The 17,171-nt window shown below is 33.5% G+C and overlaps 1 protein-coding gene across 1 annotated transcript in view; it reads left to right on the top strand.

Annotated features, from left to right (window-relative positions):
* Positions 1-16,538, top strand: part of Smp_142250 (suppressor of cytokine signaling, putative) — a 28,437-nt gene extending 11,899 nt beyond the window's left edge. Inside the window, exons 5-7 of the mRNA XM_018791871.1 lie at positions 1,647-1,819; positions 6,093-6,264; positions 15,569-16,538. Of these exons, the coding sequence (XP_018644978.1) occupies positions 1,647-1,819; positions 6,093-6,264; positions 15,569-15,955 (732 nt within the window). The 3' untranslated portion in view covers positions 15,956-16,538. The remainder of the gene's footprint in view (positions 1-1,646; positions 1,820-6,092; positions 6,265-15,568) is intronic.
* Positions 16,539-17,171: the final 633 nt, after the last annotated feature.

A 17,171-nucleotide genomic window follows, 5' to 3' on the forward strand; every position in this document is an offset into this window, starting at 1 on the left:
GTTTAAATGCCTGGGGTTTAGATTCTTATGTCATAGACACATTTTTAATCTAGGGGTATTGATTAAGTTGTACCTGTTTATTCTGCGCTCATATTATTTTTTTTCTGATACAACTTTTGTTAAGTTGCTGTTTACGATGTTTGGAAGTGTGACACTACGATCTAATTCACTACTCTGTTAAATTTATGTATAAAACATTTAATTTAATCGAAAATAACTTTTTAGTATCTAAGTAGGGTATTTTATCCAAATTATATGTATATACAGTCGTTCTAGACTATATTAACATCTTCATGGAATATATTTACATACGCGTGAATTCGGTAAACTGTAGTGTCATATTTTCATATGATTGTTTGTGCTAAAAAAAAACTCGTCCCAAAAAGTTTTGTCTATTGGGTTACTTTCAATTAATTTTTATTTCATAATAACGCGGATGAATCAACTCTATTTTTCTCTCAATTTTGGATCTCTATATTCCTTCATCCATACATTTTCACCGTCTTTTTAAACCATATTTTCGTCTTGTTCTTCCTTTCTTAAATCCTGCCATCGGTGTCTATAGAGATTGGTTGCTTATGGTGATGCTTCTGTGGTCACAGAACCTGTTAACCCGTTGAAGTTTATGGTTTTTGATCCCTTTCTAATCGTTCTCTATAGTAGTTTCCTTTTTGTGGATTAGACTTTGTAAGGCTTGAAAGGTGTTGTTAAGAGTTATGTTGAATTGTTTGAGTTTGTGAGTATGTGGAATGAAGTCTGTTTTGAATCTTTGTAATGCAGTTTCCTCAGTTGTGCAGTGTTTGTTTAGCTTCAGTTTGATGTTGACAACCACGAGGTGGTGATGTGAAACTATGTCAACTCCTCTCGTGATTCGCAGATCTTCGATTGACCTTGTGAATTGTTTGGTGATGCAAAAATGATGGATGTGATTGTGTGTAGTGTGATGCAGTGAGATAGATCGATGTAGGTTTGTGTGGGAATATTGTATCACCTATAATCAATTAGTTGAATGCACATGGATGTGCGAATCTCTGAGCATTCTCTTTCACTTCTGTCAGTGAGTTCATGTGTTCTCATGATATCTTCATATCCGGTGTTATGCATGTCGACATTAGCGTTTAGATCTCTCATCAGTATGACGAGGTCCTTTCTTGGGCACTTTGCTATGATTGATTGCAAGCACTCTGTAATTTTGCACCAAACAGTAAATTGGTTTTCCCCATCTAGTCTTCACTCATTACACTACTATATTTTGTCTTTATGCAGCTCGTTAAACAAGTTGGGGTTTGTATGCTGTTTGATCATAAATATGTGATAAAAAGTTTTTCTTAGTAGAGTCGTGTTTAGAATTTTGTGAACAATGAATCGCGGATTTCTCATGTGTGGTTTATCCACGAGAATTTCAGGGAATTTAAATTTTCACTACAGTTGTAGACTTTCTTTTTGTCAGATTTGTGACTTATTAGTGTCCATAGGAATAATAAAAGTTTTTATTATATATTTTCAACTTTTCAGAATGATTAAATATCTAATAATTAATATATAAATCAACATTCTTTTTACTGCTGTTAAGTTTTATATGTTTAGGAAATTGTTTAAGTATTTTTTTAGACCAAAAACGTTTTTTACTTTTGTTTATTTAACAGATGGGCTGGTATTGGGGTCCACTAAGTTTCCAAGATGCTCAATTTTTATTGGCTAAACGACCAGACGGTAGCTTCTTAGTTCGTGACAGTGGGCATGATACACACATTTTAAGTTTAAGTTTTCGTGTACGTGGTGAAACTTATCATACAAGAATCGAACACAATCAAGGTAGGTTTCCTTTTTTTAATGATTTCAGCTATTCCGTTTATTCATATTTATATTTCATATGTATTATTGCTATAGGTCATGTCCTGCTCATTACCTTTTCGCAGCGGGGTGTTGTTTACGAAACTGAGAGGACAAAAAGCGAATGTTCGGCGCTTTAAACGGGTTGATGGATTTGGTTGATCCACCTACGGGAATTGGAAAACCCTGATTTCAAACCAATGGTGCACATGGTCTCCAGGATCCTGAAGGAACAAAAGGCGTATGAACCCATTGTTGGTCACCGGCTACCATGGGACTGCATCTGTTCACGATGCTCCACTGCCTTGTGGACCAGACCTTTAGGTCAAAGGCTCTGGGTGTGGCCTCCTAAGAAAAACACCTGCTTCTGTTTGGGCACCTGGGCAGTATCCCATCCGTCACACAAATAATTGATAACTACCACTAGCCTCACTGTTATTGTGTGGTATATATGTATTTGGTTCCCCCTTGTACCAATATCTCTGTGTTCAAATAAAATAAAATAAATCTGTAAACTATAAGAAGTTGCTACTAAATAATACTGTGACTTGAATAAAGCTTTATTTTTTAGTGTTACACTCATCCTATTATTTATTTGAGGAAAATTATCTGTTGATTTTGATTTTAATAACTTTTCAGTCATAAGCTTTCTATGTCCTTGTCTGTGTACAATGAGTGAGTGTATAGAAACTAAACGCTCATTCATTATACAAAACCATTTCGTACCGCTGTATTTTTTTCCTATAACAATGAAGCACAGTTGTCGAGATTATGAGATATACATTGGGTGATAATATTTGGTCGTAGATGTTTTTGACGCATCACTGGTGCACGGTGGATTAATATTCAAGTCAGGTGTAAAATACCAGTTGGAAATGAAAAGTCAATCGACAAGGCTATTGACTTTCACCAACTGAAAGATGTTTAAGCCGTGAGTTATAAACGCTCCCAGATAGATCTTACCATTGAATCGTTCTTACTAACGTATAATCAAAATAACATAGTAACGATAATATTAATCTATTACAATCATTGATCATTGCACCAAGCCATGTCACAAGATATTTGAAACTGTCGGTCGACAGTTCCCCCACGATAATCGTAATTTTTATTGGCGTTTAAAAAAAAACTAGGGGCAGCCAAATCAAAACATGACTTAAGTTTATGAAGTCACTGACAATTGGACTTCGACATGTTAATAGGTTTAGACCACCTGATTGGAGTCCGCGTGATTACCGTAACCATTGGTTGGGAACTTTGAATGACATGCCTCAGAATTGTTTGGAATGGTACAGGTGCATCCATTCTCTGTCTTTCCACAAACTCTGAGATTCTAAATTCATTATAACTTTTTTGTTTCTATTTCATTAGTTTATAATTTCTCGAATCCTACCTTCAATCTATAATTTTTTCATAACCACTAATACTGTAACTTACTTACTTACTTACTTACTTACGCCTGTTACTCCCAATGGAGCATAGGCCACCAACCAGCATTCTCCAACGCACTCTGCTCTCCGCCTTCCTTTCTAGTTCTATCCCTTTTTCTTCATTCTTCTCATGTCTGTCTCCATTTCTCAGCGTAATGTGTTCTTTGGTCTTCCTCTTCTCGTTTGGCCTTCAGGATTCCATGTGAGGGCTTGTCTTGTGACGCAATTGGGCGATTTCCTCAATGTATGCCCAATCCACTTCCAGCGCTTCTTTCTGATTTCTTCCTCCGCTGGAATCTGGTTTGTTATCTCCCACGGTAACTTGTTGTTGACAGTGTCTGGCCATCTGATCCGAAGTATCTTGCTTAGACAACTGTTAATAAACACCTGTAACTTCTGGATGATGGCTTTCGTAATTCTCCACGTCTCCGCCCCATACGGTAGAACTATTTTGACATTTGTATTGAAAATTCTGATCTTGGTGTTGGTTGACAATTGTTGTAAGTTCCAGATGTTCTTCAGTTGTAAATATGCTGCTCTTGCTTTGACAATCCTCGCACTCACATCTGCATCTGATCCACCGTGTTCATCAATGATGCTGCCCAGATATGTAAAGGTTTCCACATACTGTAACTACTTCTAATATTCTGGGATCCGGCCTGACAATTTTATCTCTGTCTGCGCTAATAGGATATGGCAACTTGAACCGATGTATATACGTACCAGATTCTACGTTAAGACTGACAAGCCAAAATTCCAGTCGTTTTAAATTATTTAAAAAATTCTATGCGCCTCTACCTTTTACTACTATTGTTACTCTACTAACTCACATTATCTATTTATCGAATAGGATTATACATATACATATATATGTATGATTATTTTATTCTATTAATAATATTACCTTTTTTTTATTCACAAGACAGTAAATGCAGGTTTATATTGTTGATTTTTTGTTGTTGTTTGATTCAAAACACAGAAATGATATACATACATATAGGTATATTGAAAATATTGATTAATAAATAAACCACACTCTCTAGCATTACACTTACATACACAAAAACGCACATGTAGCACATATAATGTATATTCTTATATATATATATATACATGTACATATGTAGACTACCTAATTTAATATCTTTACTTTGTTTGCTAGTACTTAAATTTGGCTGTAAGCCAAATTATTTTATGCGCTCATTATTACGATTATGATTACTATTATTATTATTATTATTATTACTCCGATTGTACGTCTGTCTTACAGGATGATGTGGTTGAACTGGTGTATCTGCTAATATATATATATATTCAAGTTAAATGCGCATAGAATATTCATTTGTTGACTATTAATTATATTTCCATCCAGATGTAATAACATATCGAATTTCCGACTCTTTCGTTATAAACCTAAGATTATTTATTATTTTGAATTTTAACTGGCCACTAATATGTATATGTACTTGAGTGCTTATTTTTCAATAAGTGTGTATAGTTTCAAAGGTAGTATTGTCTTGAACTGTTATTATGATTCAGAAGGCTAGTTGTCTGAAGGAAACATCTTACTGCCGTCACACCTCTGTACAGTCACCAGTACTATTTCGCCTTCGGACCTTGGGTTTGCTGCTTTTAGTCTTACCGCTCTTCAACCAACCTGTCTGGCATGGTAGGACCTTGAGGATAGGCAAGCCCGACTACCACGTCAAGGTAGCATCAACGGTCGGGTGATTCAGAAGGCACTAATGAATGTCTGTTTCAATTTAGTTTGGAACTCCATGATTCAGAAAAAAATCTTTGGTAAACCAAATATTAGAGTAGTAAAAGTAGTAATAATATCAGTAGTAGTATTAGGAAAGGTTTCGTGAGGAAAACATGAATTTGTGTAATGAAAAAAGAAATATAAGATAATTTTAAATCACAGGATTTAAAAGAACATAAAGAGTGAATAAATTTGCACTATTGTGACAGACTCTGAGCAATGTCATCCGATGTCTTCAACCATTGGTTACAGTAGTCTCTCGGTTGCCAATCAGCTTTTTTTATTATTAGCTTTATTCAATATTATATTTTTGGTACAATATAGAATTCTCAGCACAAAGTACTTCAACAAGTTTCCGTTTCTTACTTCTTCGTCCTTCCTGACAATAAATATTGAGTGATCGCCAGTTATAAGTTAGCAGCCCAGTCAATCGACATCTGGATAATGTACATTCTTCTCGCTGCATATTGCCAGCAACCACGATATCCCTGACTAGGCCTTCTGTAACTTTTACAGCGAAAGGTCTTACACTTTTCAGAAACGCACCTGAATAGGTTGTGCGAATAATAGGCATAATGATGTATTAAAACAAACAAAATTAGATAACTTGTTGAAATATCTAGATGACGGGAACAGGTAGCCCAGATGTTTAAACAGGCCGCTATTACTTGATAGTCTGCATCTACCTACACAACTTAGTCCAACTAATAACGACTTCACCGACTGTCGATACGTTGAGAGTATTGAAAATAAATGTAATTTCATAAGTCTATGTCGAATACTGTATGTCATACCCTTAGTAGAGAACATTGAATGACAGCTTTGTGGATGAGTACATGAAGTTGATTTAGTTTTGTAACTTTTCAACTATTAAGAAAAAACAAGAAACTAATTCTAGTTGAATATTAAAATCAAATTGATACATTGGATTCTGAATACTTATGTTAATAAACTTGAATACAGTCTCTATGTTATATAGTAAACAAATGAATGATAAATAGATAAATTTTCATACTTTTTAAAAATAAAACATCAATTATTTCGTTGAATAATTCTTTAATAGGTAGATTTAGTTTTTGGTCACAACCACAATCACATAGTGCAAACACTATGGTGGAATTTATTGAAAAAGCTGTTGCACATTCAGTCAATGGTCAATTTCATTATTTTCTACAAACTAGCGCCCATGGTCAACCACCTGTAGAAGTGCCGTTATTATATCCACTATCCCGGTTTCAAGTAAGTTATGTACATACATAAAATGTATTTATGACATTGTAATATTATTTGTATTTAAGATGACTTATTTATGAAGCCTAGGTGTATGTCATCGGCTTGGAGCCACAATTTTAGGATAAGTAATTTTATTACTAACCAGCTGTCCAACTAGGTGAAGGGAGGTTTGAAACTGTTGATTGAAGGTTGACTACTTTTAGTCAATAATCCATTGTTCTACATTGTTTATATTTGTATTATTTCCTTTATTGTTTAACATACAAATTTTGGTCGTTTGAGGATAAATAATTCATGTCACCATCTTTTTTCATCGTATATTATGTTTTGTTGGCAAATCATTTCGCTTAGTCGACTTTTCCATCCAACGATTATAAATAAATAATTATACCAAAGTAATTACACTCATCTTTACCAACAGGGACAACATAAATTGTTGTCGTTAATGATAATTATCGAAATACTAAAGATTTGGACAAAATTATATCGAGTATTTCATGTTAAATAGTGATTGGAAATAGTTGATACCAAATCCAATAATGTAAGTTTACCTGTATTATTCAGGATGTTGCCGATCTCTTGTCAGAAGGAGATGTTTACACGAATCAATTCACAGAATTGTAAACAGTATCATATTGTTTAATTATTTGTACTGATTGTTAATTCTGTCAACCGAATTATAATATAGTTAATAGGTATAATTAATTGAAAATCTTCCTGTAGACGTTTCCTACTACATTACTAAACGTATCTAAACACGCTACCTTAGCATTAATCAAAATATATCCCATTAAAACATTTTAGAATAGAAGTATAGAAAGTAGAATAAGAAAGTTTAACGCTATGAATTGATGAGTTATTTACACTAAATGCGATGTATACGTTTTCTAAATAGGTTTTTTCGTGTCATTATCTGTCATTGTAAATAAAAGTTTCGATGCCAAATAATGTTTAATTCATTTGCCCAGTTCTATCTTCACTATTAAACATCATATTACTACGGTGTTTCCCTAATCGATCACCATTTCCACAATATATTGTAAAATGCTTGTACTTTTTATCTCACAAATTCATTCTTGATTCATGTCTTCTATACCTAATCTCTGCTGCAACTAGTACTGTTACTACTTTTGTCATATTTCATCTTGCTATTCTGATATGGTTGAAAGCGTGAGTCAATTGAGGCTAGACCACCATGGGAAACCTGGAAGCACTGGACGGCCGTTTCGTCCTATTATGAGACTCCTCAGCAGTGCTCATCCACGATCCCGCACTCGCGAGATTCGAACCCAGAACTTACCAGTCTCGAACCAGAGCCCTTAACCGATAGACCACTGAGCTGGCATCCAGCGGTGTTAATGTCTAACTTAAACTGATCCACGAAGTTGAGCAACCGTTCACCAATTGTCTTCAGTGAGTTGATATCGCACGACAGACGAGGTTTGAACTCCACTTCCAGGTTTTCCATGGTGGTCTAGCTTCAATTGACTCACGCTTTCAACTATGAAAATACTAAATCTTTACAAAACCCCTTCTGATAATTAATATTCTGATATAGTTTGAAAAATTGAACAGATACACATATATGTGCTAGGTTTTGTGAGTAATTTTATTTTATTTCCCTATTATCGTTTTATCTAATTCAACTTTCAAGTTGTTTTTACCTTTCTGGTTGATTTCTCAATATATAGTTCTACTAATTTCGGTAATATTTCTCCTTTAAAGCTTTATAGTCTTTGTTGTATATAATTGATATTACATTTTGATAATGAAATGATAGTTCTGTCATTCGACTAATTCGTCTTACATTATAATTCATATTATTATTTATGCAAAGTGAATGTTTGTTTTCTCTCTCTTGTGAAATGTGATTATATTTATTTACTTTCGTCATAGCCAATACTATCGTCATCATAGCGGCAATACTTGGTTAGTATTTGTGCCAAGTTATCATATGACCTAAAATATACAAGTGAATTAGTTACTTTCATTTAGTTTACATTACACAAATCATATTTTTACGATCTGATAACTCTATTCATAGTAGTCAGTATCTATCTATCTATCTATATCTATATATCTATCTATATATATATACTGTTTACCTAGGTTTTTGGCATTATACATAAGATAGCAAACAAATTTAATGAGTATGTGAGACGCGAAATGTGTATGCGATAAAGTCACTTCGTGGCCAGTGGTAGTATGTATGTATAAGAAATTTTCTATTTAGTCGTAGTAGTTTTCTATCATATCGTGGTAAAATTAATAACTCAAAATGTCACATTGTCTCTCTCTCTGTGGCATGCATATGGTTTACTTATATACACGAACAGGTACCTCACTTTCCTTTTGCTTACCTTTATTATGTGATGTTTAGAAAGAAAAAGACTAGATTTATATTTGTTAGTCGAATCAAACCTTTTGCTTACTATTATTATTACTACTACTACTACTACTACTGCATTCAATTTCAACAATGAACATTCACACACACAAACACATAGTACTAGGAACAATTCATTTAAACCATGTTGACATTTTGGTATTTTCACTTAATATATAGTTTATTTGTTTGTACATACATTTATGTATGTACCTTCATGTATGCCATCAGAATATATGTATATGTATATGAAACTACATTTATGGTACCCGTACACGACCATTTCATTTGGCAAACGTTTGAATGACAAATACTTCATTTATTAATGCCATGTGATCAATACATTTTTGTATATATATGTGATATGGGTATACAAATACAATGTGTCTGGCTTTCTATAAATATGTACGCAACATATATGTGTAAGCGTAGTGATAATAATAATAATAATAGGAATGATAATAATAATAATATATCACGTATTTAAATATTATCATTCATAAAAAAAAATGATAATAATGGCGAATAGGTGAATAATAATAGTAATAATCATCATTATCACCATGACAATGGTGACGATACCAATATTACTATTATTTATTGATCATAACTAATATAGAATTTCTTTATTATAATTATACATTTGATCAAATTGGAATTCATCAAGATTGTGTATATACATATATCTATTTTCAATGTTCAATTTTTAAAAGAAAGTTAACCAACAAACAACAGATATATATATATATGCATGTTTATTCTGGCCTTCCAGAAATGATTGAATAATACATTAATAATAGTAATGGTAATAATAATAATATTATTATTATTATTTATTCATGATTATTCTCCAATTATGTATTTGTTGTTCTTATTATTGTTGCATAAATAAATATTTTGAAAGCATCAACATGTGTATGTACACTTACAATGTTGGCATACACTTATATTCAAAGGATTGTGTTATGTGATTCCTTTTTTTTCTTTTTTTTTGGTATGTATGACACAGGTATGAATAATAATAATCGTAAACATTAATAGTGTTTTAAATCATCAACCCTTTTTTATCGTCTTTCTGCCTAAAAAACAATCATTATTATTATTTGACGTTTGCTAACTCTATCCTTAATCATGGTAAGCAAAGATGAATAGTGGCTAGCAGTGGAATCCAGTTTGACGCGCGTTTCGTCTTATTTGGGACTCGTCAGCTAGATGTGCCTGCATCTCAGAGTTGATGTTCACTCTGGGACTCAGTGGCCGAGTGGATAACGCGATGGCGTTTGAAGCGTATGGCACTAGGTTCGAGTCCCAGAGTGAACATCAACTCTGAGATGCAGGTACATCTTTGCTTACCATGCTTGTGAATTAGGCTATATCGAGGCAATACGCACAGTATGCACATATGCCAATTAGAGACTGACCAGTTGCAGTCCTAAAACATTGATGGGAAGATTCAAACAAACAATACCAAAATGAATCTATCCTCAATGTTTTCCAGTGTTCATCAAGTGTTATATTAGACACTTTCAACCACTTTCCTGTTCATTTAATCATTAAGTACTACGTATTGGAGTGTCGTCTTCATCAAAGATTTCATTCCAAGGGTCTGAAGTTATCTGATATTGTCTGGTAATGGTAGTAAACCTGAAAGTGTCTGCTTTTATCATGAGGAGTCGTAACTTTTGAATGAGAATCCTACAACTTCCAGGATAGATGTTAGTTGGTTTAAAGGATATTTTCTGATCATTTTTTGTAAGAACAAGGTTATGTTTTGTGCAGCGGGGTTGCTAGTTCCATGCCCAACCCTCCATTATCCGGGCTTGGGATTAGCGAAAACCCTAGAAGGGCCTCAGGTGAATGTATACTTCTTGAATACTGAAAGTATTTCGTATAACCTTGGCTTAACGTTTTTTTTACATACAATTGCATATATGTTATGAGCAATAGGTTGGTCTATAGTGTGTTATTATTGCTGCATTTAGTCAAGAGGAATTTTGGAAATTAGTTTACTGTTATAATTTGATGAAGGATAGGTATTTATTAAAAATCACCATAGCAGATTATCATCAAACACCGATATCCTATATTCTCACTAATAGTAACTGACTTGAACAGATGAATTATCGAAGATATTAAACATAGTCGTAACTAATAGATTTCAGCAGTGTTGAGAGTCAAACTGTTAACCGCGTCATTAAACAATAACAAGCTTATATAGCCTATTGACTGGATTAACAATTAGAGTTCACTAAATTGACTAAGTATTCTCGATGTCACAAAAGATCTGATAGTTAAACCATCAATCATTCAGAAGGCCATAGAGTTTGTATTTAAAAGCCTTTAGTCTTCCTTTATTAGTGGTTTTCAAGTTGATAATAATTACTCTTCAAAAGTAATTTTTATCGTGAATCAACATTGAGCGTAAAACCATTAAATTGAGTAGTTGTTTCGTCCCATTGTGGAGGTCTACAGTTGATTGATCAATGTCATATTTGTCTAGACCTTAGTGCTGATCGAATCCTATCGATTAGTTTGCCATGTCGCTAATAGTCTAAGTGACTTGATATTGCCTCGAATGTGATGAGATGCTAGGTTATTGAAGATGGCTGACAAGAAACCCTGGACCTAAATTTCGTGTTAGTGCGCACCCGTCAACAAAACGTATCTATAGTCTTCAGTTGACTGATATTCCCTGATGGATTTGAACCCGTGTCACTAAGCATCAAAGTCTAGTACACCCTGAACACCTCAGTGGTAACGCCTCAAAGATTAAAGTTTAATGATGGGTCCGAATTGCACCTGGAGTGCCAACTCCCTCAATATTGTAGGTAATCCTTGAGAACTAGTCCCTATTAGAACGAAACTTAGGTTTCTTGCCGACCACTTTCAAACACTTAACATCACAAATATTAACTCCCATCTATAGTGCTCATCTCTCGTTAAACCTTAAAATGTCATGGCGAACATAATGCCCTTAAACTATCAGTGAGTTGGATTTCAAGGGTTTCTATTCCTCACCATGTCGGGTTATCTTGGGAACCCTAGTCAGAGTACTGTGATGAACGACCAATATATTCTGGTCATACACAGCTTTCTTTCATATCTCTGTGCCACTTCATAAATCGACCTTTCCGCTTTTTCCATGTAGTTCCAGCGCCGACAATTTAATACTCGATGTAAACTTCCCCTGATAGATATTATGAACATGTGGCCGTATAAAAACCTTTCGAGAGGAAGAGGAGACTCTCCCCACTCCTAACCGTAGCAGGGCTTTCGTGGGGTCATCATGATATGACGTTATATTCAGAGCCATTAACAAGCGGAGAGGAATGCGCTTTCATTGCTTTCCCCCCACCAGTGCTTAAATCGAAAACCTTTACGTCTGATAGTGTCCACAATACTCGTTAGACTAATGAACCAACAACTGATTATCCATATTTCCAACTCCCATCAGCTCATGACTTATTCAATAGTAGTAACATAGGTGTTATCTGTCCTATTCCAGATGTCCTTCTTACGTCTAATCGCTTAACAAAAACATATTTAATCTTTACTTAGTGAAAAATTTCATGTTATGTAGGCTGTTGTTCCATGCGTGCTTTTTGTTTATTTCAACTACTACTATTATTATTATTATTCTAGTACCCATGCTTTTTGAATGACTCATTTTATAAGTCAATGGATGGTTATGTTGGTCACTAATATTTTCTCTCTCTCCCTCTATCTCTCTCTCCATCGACCTCATTCCATTACACCTTGTATTGTTCTCTTCATTTCTTAATTTTTTTTCTCACTTCAAAACTTATAAGATTTGATCATCACATTAAAAATCAGTTGATTTAAAATATGTATATTTATATAGACAGTAGTGTACATTCGTCGCAGTTAGTCCATTGTCCATTGCCCCTCATGTATATATATACAGTTATATAGTTAGTTGTAAACATGTTCATCACGTAAAAAAGAACGTGAAGGCTCAAGTTTTTATGATTAAAAAAACACCCTGAATAATTCCTATTTTAATAAGAAAAAATGTTGTTACATTAAATTCTTAGTATGAAAAACATGTCTCAACTTGTTCTTAAACTTCATTGTGAAACTAATAATATTGTAGTAGACGAGAATACAAGCGGGGACAACTAAATGTATTTGAATACCAAAATTACAGAATGTCTTAGTAAAATCTAAGATCCATACAATAAATACGTCATTTGAAAAATGTTGATCAATCGTCTTAGACTTGATTGTTCCTTGGTTCCAACATCAGTCATTCTTTGTTCTCGTTCTTTCCTCTTCGATCTTTTTAACGTTTGGCTGCCGGGCGTTTCACTTTTGATTGGTGGTACACACTACTTATATCTGTCGACATCAGTAGCATACACCACAGTTATCTTATATAAATATATATATTGATTTTTACATATCAAAAATGAACACCGATTAACCCATTCTATCCATTGTTCTACTTACAAGTATATATTGTTTGATTTAAGTTAACTATTCATCATGGTTATAATACTTACGCCTGTTAACCGTCGTGGAGGAGCATAGGTCGCACATCAGCATTCTCCATCCAACTCTGTCCTGGGCAATTCTTTCCAGTTCTTTCCACTTAACATTCATCCTTTTCATATCTGCTTCAATCTCCCGGTGTAATGTGTTCTTTGGCCTTCCTCTTTTCCTCTTCCTTTCCGGATTGCAAGTTAGGGCTTGCCTTGTAATGTAGTTTGGCGATTTCCGTAATGTATGTCCTATCCACTTCCAACGTCTTTTCCCAATTTCCTCTTCAGCTGGAACCTGGTTTGTCCTCTCTCATAAAACGCTGTTGCTGATAGTACTCGGCTAGTGAATGTTGAGTATTTTGCGTAGACAACTGTTTATGAATACTTGTACCTTCTTGACGATGGATGTAGTAGTTATCCACGTTTCAGCTCCGTACAGTAGAACTGACTGTCTTAACGTTCATATTGAAGATTCTCACTTTGAAGTTAGTTGACAGTTGTTTTGAGTTCTAAATGTTCTTCAATTGTAGAAATGCAGTCCTTGCTTTGCCAATCCTCGCCTTTACATTTGCATATGGTTATAATACTAATGCTAATAATAGTAGTAATATTAATAAATACCAAGAAATAAATAGACTTTAAAAGTGTCTATTTTCCTCTCTTCCCCTAGACATACATGATACTGATGATGACGATGTTTAAGGTTTTGTTATGTGTATTGTTTATGCATTGTTTGTACACAAGATTAGTAGGAAGAAGATACACAGTGCTCAGAAGTAGTGGTATTTTCTCATCTTAGCATGTAACTTATTGGATGAATCGATCATTTTATTGTAACTGTCTTATGTATTTTTATTTATTTATACACATAAATATTGGTACAAGGAAGCACCAGATACATATGCGCCGCACAAATCTCATTCGATTTGTGTGAGGGCTGTGATACCAAACTGAAGCAGGTGGTTTTCTTAGGAGGCCACACCCCGAACCTTCGACCTAAAGGTCTGATCCACAAGGCAATGGAGCATCATGAGGCGATGCATTCCCATGGTAGCCGGTGACCAACAATTGGTTCATACGCCATTCGTTCCTTCAGGATCCTGGAGCCCATGTGCACCATTGGTTTGGAATCAGGGTTTGCCAACTCCCCTAGGTGGATTATTCGTGTCCACCAACCCGATTAAAGCGTCGGACATTCGCTTTTCGTCCTCTCAATTTCGTAAACAACAGTAATGCCACGAGAAGACAGTGAGTAGGACTTCCCTAGCAGAGGCTATATTACGCATGGCCATGTGAGAGAGCCGACTCTCCCCACTCTCGGCCATACCAGGGCATTTGGGGTCAACCGTCTTATGTAGAGGATTGTTTATCTTTGTAAAATGTATAGTTGATAAATAACAAGAAATGGGAGTATGTAAATGTTTCCGTCACGAAATTCTGTCCTTTTTTCAAGTGAATATTTTTAAATCGACTAAAAGTATTGAATATCATGAGATATTGTAACCGTTTAACTTTGCTCTTAAACTGATTGGAGATGGATAACAATGAAATACAAAAGGGAGTTTTTACGATACATAATTTATAAATACAAAATATAACTTAGTGTGGTGGCAGAGCATATTCAACGTTTTGTCTTCTCAGATTTCCTCTATGGCTTAACTGTTCAGATAGCACTTTTCAGTCGGTAGCCGTTAGAAATAGTACCAATGACTTCAGTCACAACCTCATGGTCAATTTCGTCAGTCGATAATACAAGATCATCTAACTGCAACTTGGTTATTATTACAATTTCTCTCTGTTCCCTTCCGGTTCTCTTCAATTCAATCTTTTGCTACCAGACATTCCACTTCAGATTAATGTTGCATACTACTTATATCTGTCAAAATAAGTAGTATATACCGCACGACTTTTACATGTGATTTTGTTTTAACTAAATATTTGATGTACAAATAATTTTTAAAACCTATTCCTTTTATTGTCATTATTATTGTTATACGCTTTTCATTTGATTTAGTATAACTTGTCGTCACCCTTATCTCTTCTGTTATATGTGATATACTTTGTCATTTTCAAATGACGTACATATATATAAATGGTTCTAATTAAAAATACCTAATCAATTAATGAATCTGTAAAGATCACTTGACTGTATTGTCTGAAATGTGTTACCTAATCATCTTGAGGTTAATAGGAATTATCACAATCTATCCAATATGCATACATATCAATTCTTTGTTTATATCTGAAATTTAGCTGATATACACACCTCTGTTTGATAGTCGATTAATTATTAATTAAGTATATGGAACGTCTATCAATATGTCACACATTCAATAATTAACATTACAACCTAGTTTGTTATCATAAATAAATTTGATTTTGTCTCTGTTTTTTTTCTCTTTGAAACTTTTATTTAAAATAGGTTGTTGCATCCCTTCGACATTTGACACGTTTTACAATTCTATCTTATATTCGACGTGATCATATTGATCAATTACCATTGCCGAAGATCACAATTAATTATCTAATGGAAAAACAATGTTATGTTGAATCTTTAGAAGATTTTGAAGAAGCTGTTCGAGAGCGACCACCACTGGAATTTCGTTCACGTTCAGCTATGGTTGATTTTAATTCACATTTGACTTTACAAGATTCGAATAATAATAATGATAATAACAATAATAATAATAATAATAATAATAATAATAATAATAATAATAATAATCTCTCCCGATTTAGTAATAATAGCAGTTCAATCAGTGAAACAAGCAATGATATTCGTCTGGCGACTGTTAGACATATGAATTAATTAATGTCAGTGATGAGATAATGTATTGTGTCATTCAATTTTTGTCACTGATTACCAGAAAATTGCACAGCGAAGTGACATACTGCTATAACATGAATGCTATTATCACTACTGTCATCATATTTACTATTAAATTTGTGTTGCCTTTTTTCCCAACTTTCTAGGAAAATAATAATGATAATGAAAACGTTTCTTGCTACGGTGAATTTAATAAGATGAAAATTGGACTAGTTCATTTTCTTCTTTCTTTCTTTCTTTCTTTTTCTCTGTCTGTCTCTTTTTCAAACACACACACTTCTACAGCAACTAATTTTTTTTTCTAGTGCATTTTACTTTCGACTACACTACCACTACCAGTGACAACATAGCACTAATGGCACTAATGTTCTCATATTTTTCTAATTCTTATCGGGAAAACAATTAAGCTTCTATATATATATATATTCTTGTTATCCGATTGTGAATATTTTACTTCTCGTTGACAGGCTTTTGTGTGTGGGTATGTTTGTTTGTGTTTATCGTTGTTTCTCTTATCTACCTTTTCTTATTTATGGAACAGTAACATCTTTATTGTGAGTCCCCTCTTTTTTTACTTTATCTTACTTTCTGGCTGATGTCTCTTTCATCAAGCCAATTATGTATGTACATCTAGGCTCAAAACATTTTTTTTTCCATAGAAAAAGTACATTAGTTGTGTTGACTCATTATAACTTTATGGCATATACATATATATATAATTTTATACGTCTTATATTCATTTTTTATGTTTCAATAAAAGATACCCACATCGCCTAGCCCTTTTTCCCTTTTTTTTAACGTTTCCATATCTCCAACTGCACCAATCATTTTTCTTCTATCTTGCTACTCTGTGTTATACTAATATCTTACAATTTATTTGTTTTTTCTACAATTTGAGCGCCACTTTAAAAAAAAAATTAATTAATGAACTTTGATTATGATTTGTAAAAAAAAATGGACATTGAAATTTTTGATTCATTAATAGTTTGTTTATACTAGGTTCTTTTTTTTGTTTTGTTTTGTTTTTCTGTTTTTTTAATTTTACTTAACTGTACAATTTTCTTAAACTTTAGAATGCATCATTTTACATTCATTATTATGAGAAATGCTACTAGTACTACTAATACTACTTATTTACGATTTTAAAAATGGATTATCATTATCATTATTTCCAATTATATTGGTATCTATGTATAAA

The sequence above is a fragment of the Schistosoma mansoni genome (genome assembly GCF_000237925.1).
Source record: "Schistosoma mansoni, WGS project CABG00000000 data, chromosome 1 unplaced supercontig 0034, strain Puerto Rico, whole genome shotgun sequence".
Lineage (NCBI taxonomy): Eukaryota > Metazoa > Platyhelminthes > Trematoda > Strigeidida > Schistosomatidae > Schistosoma > Schistosoma mansoni.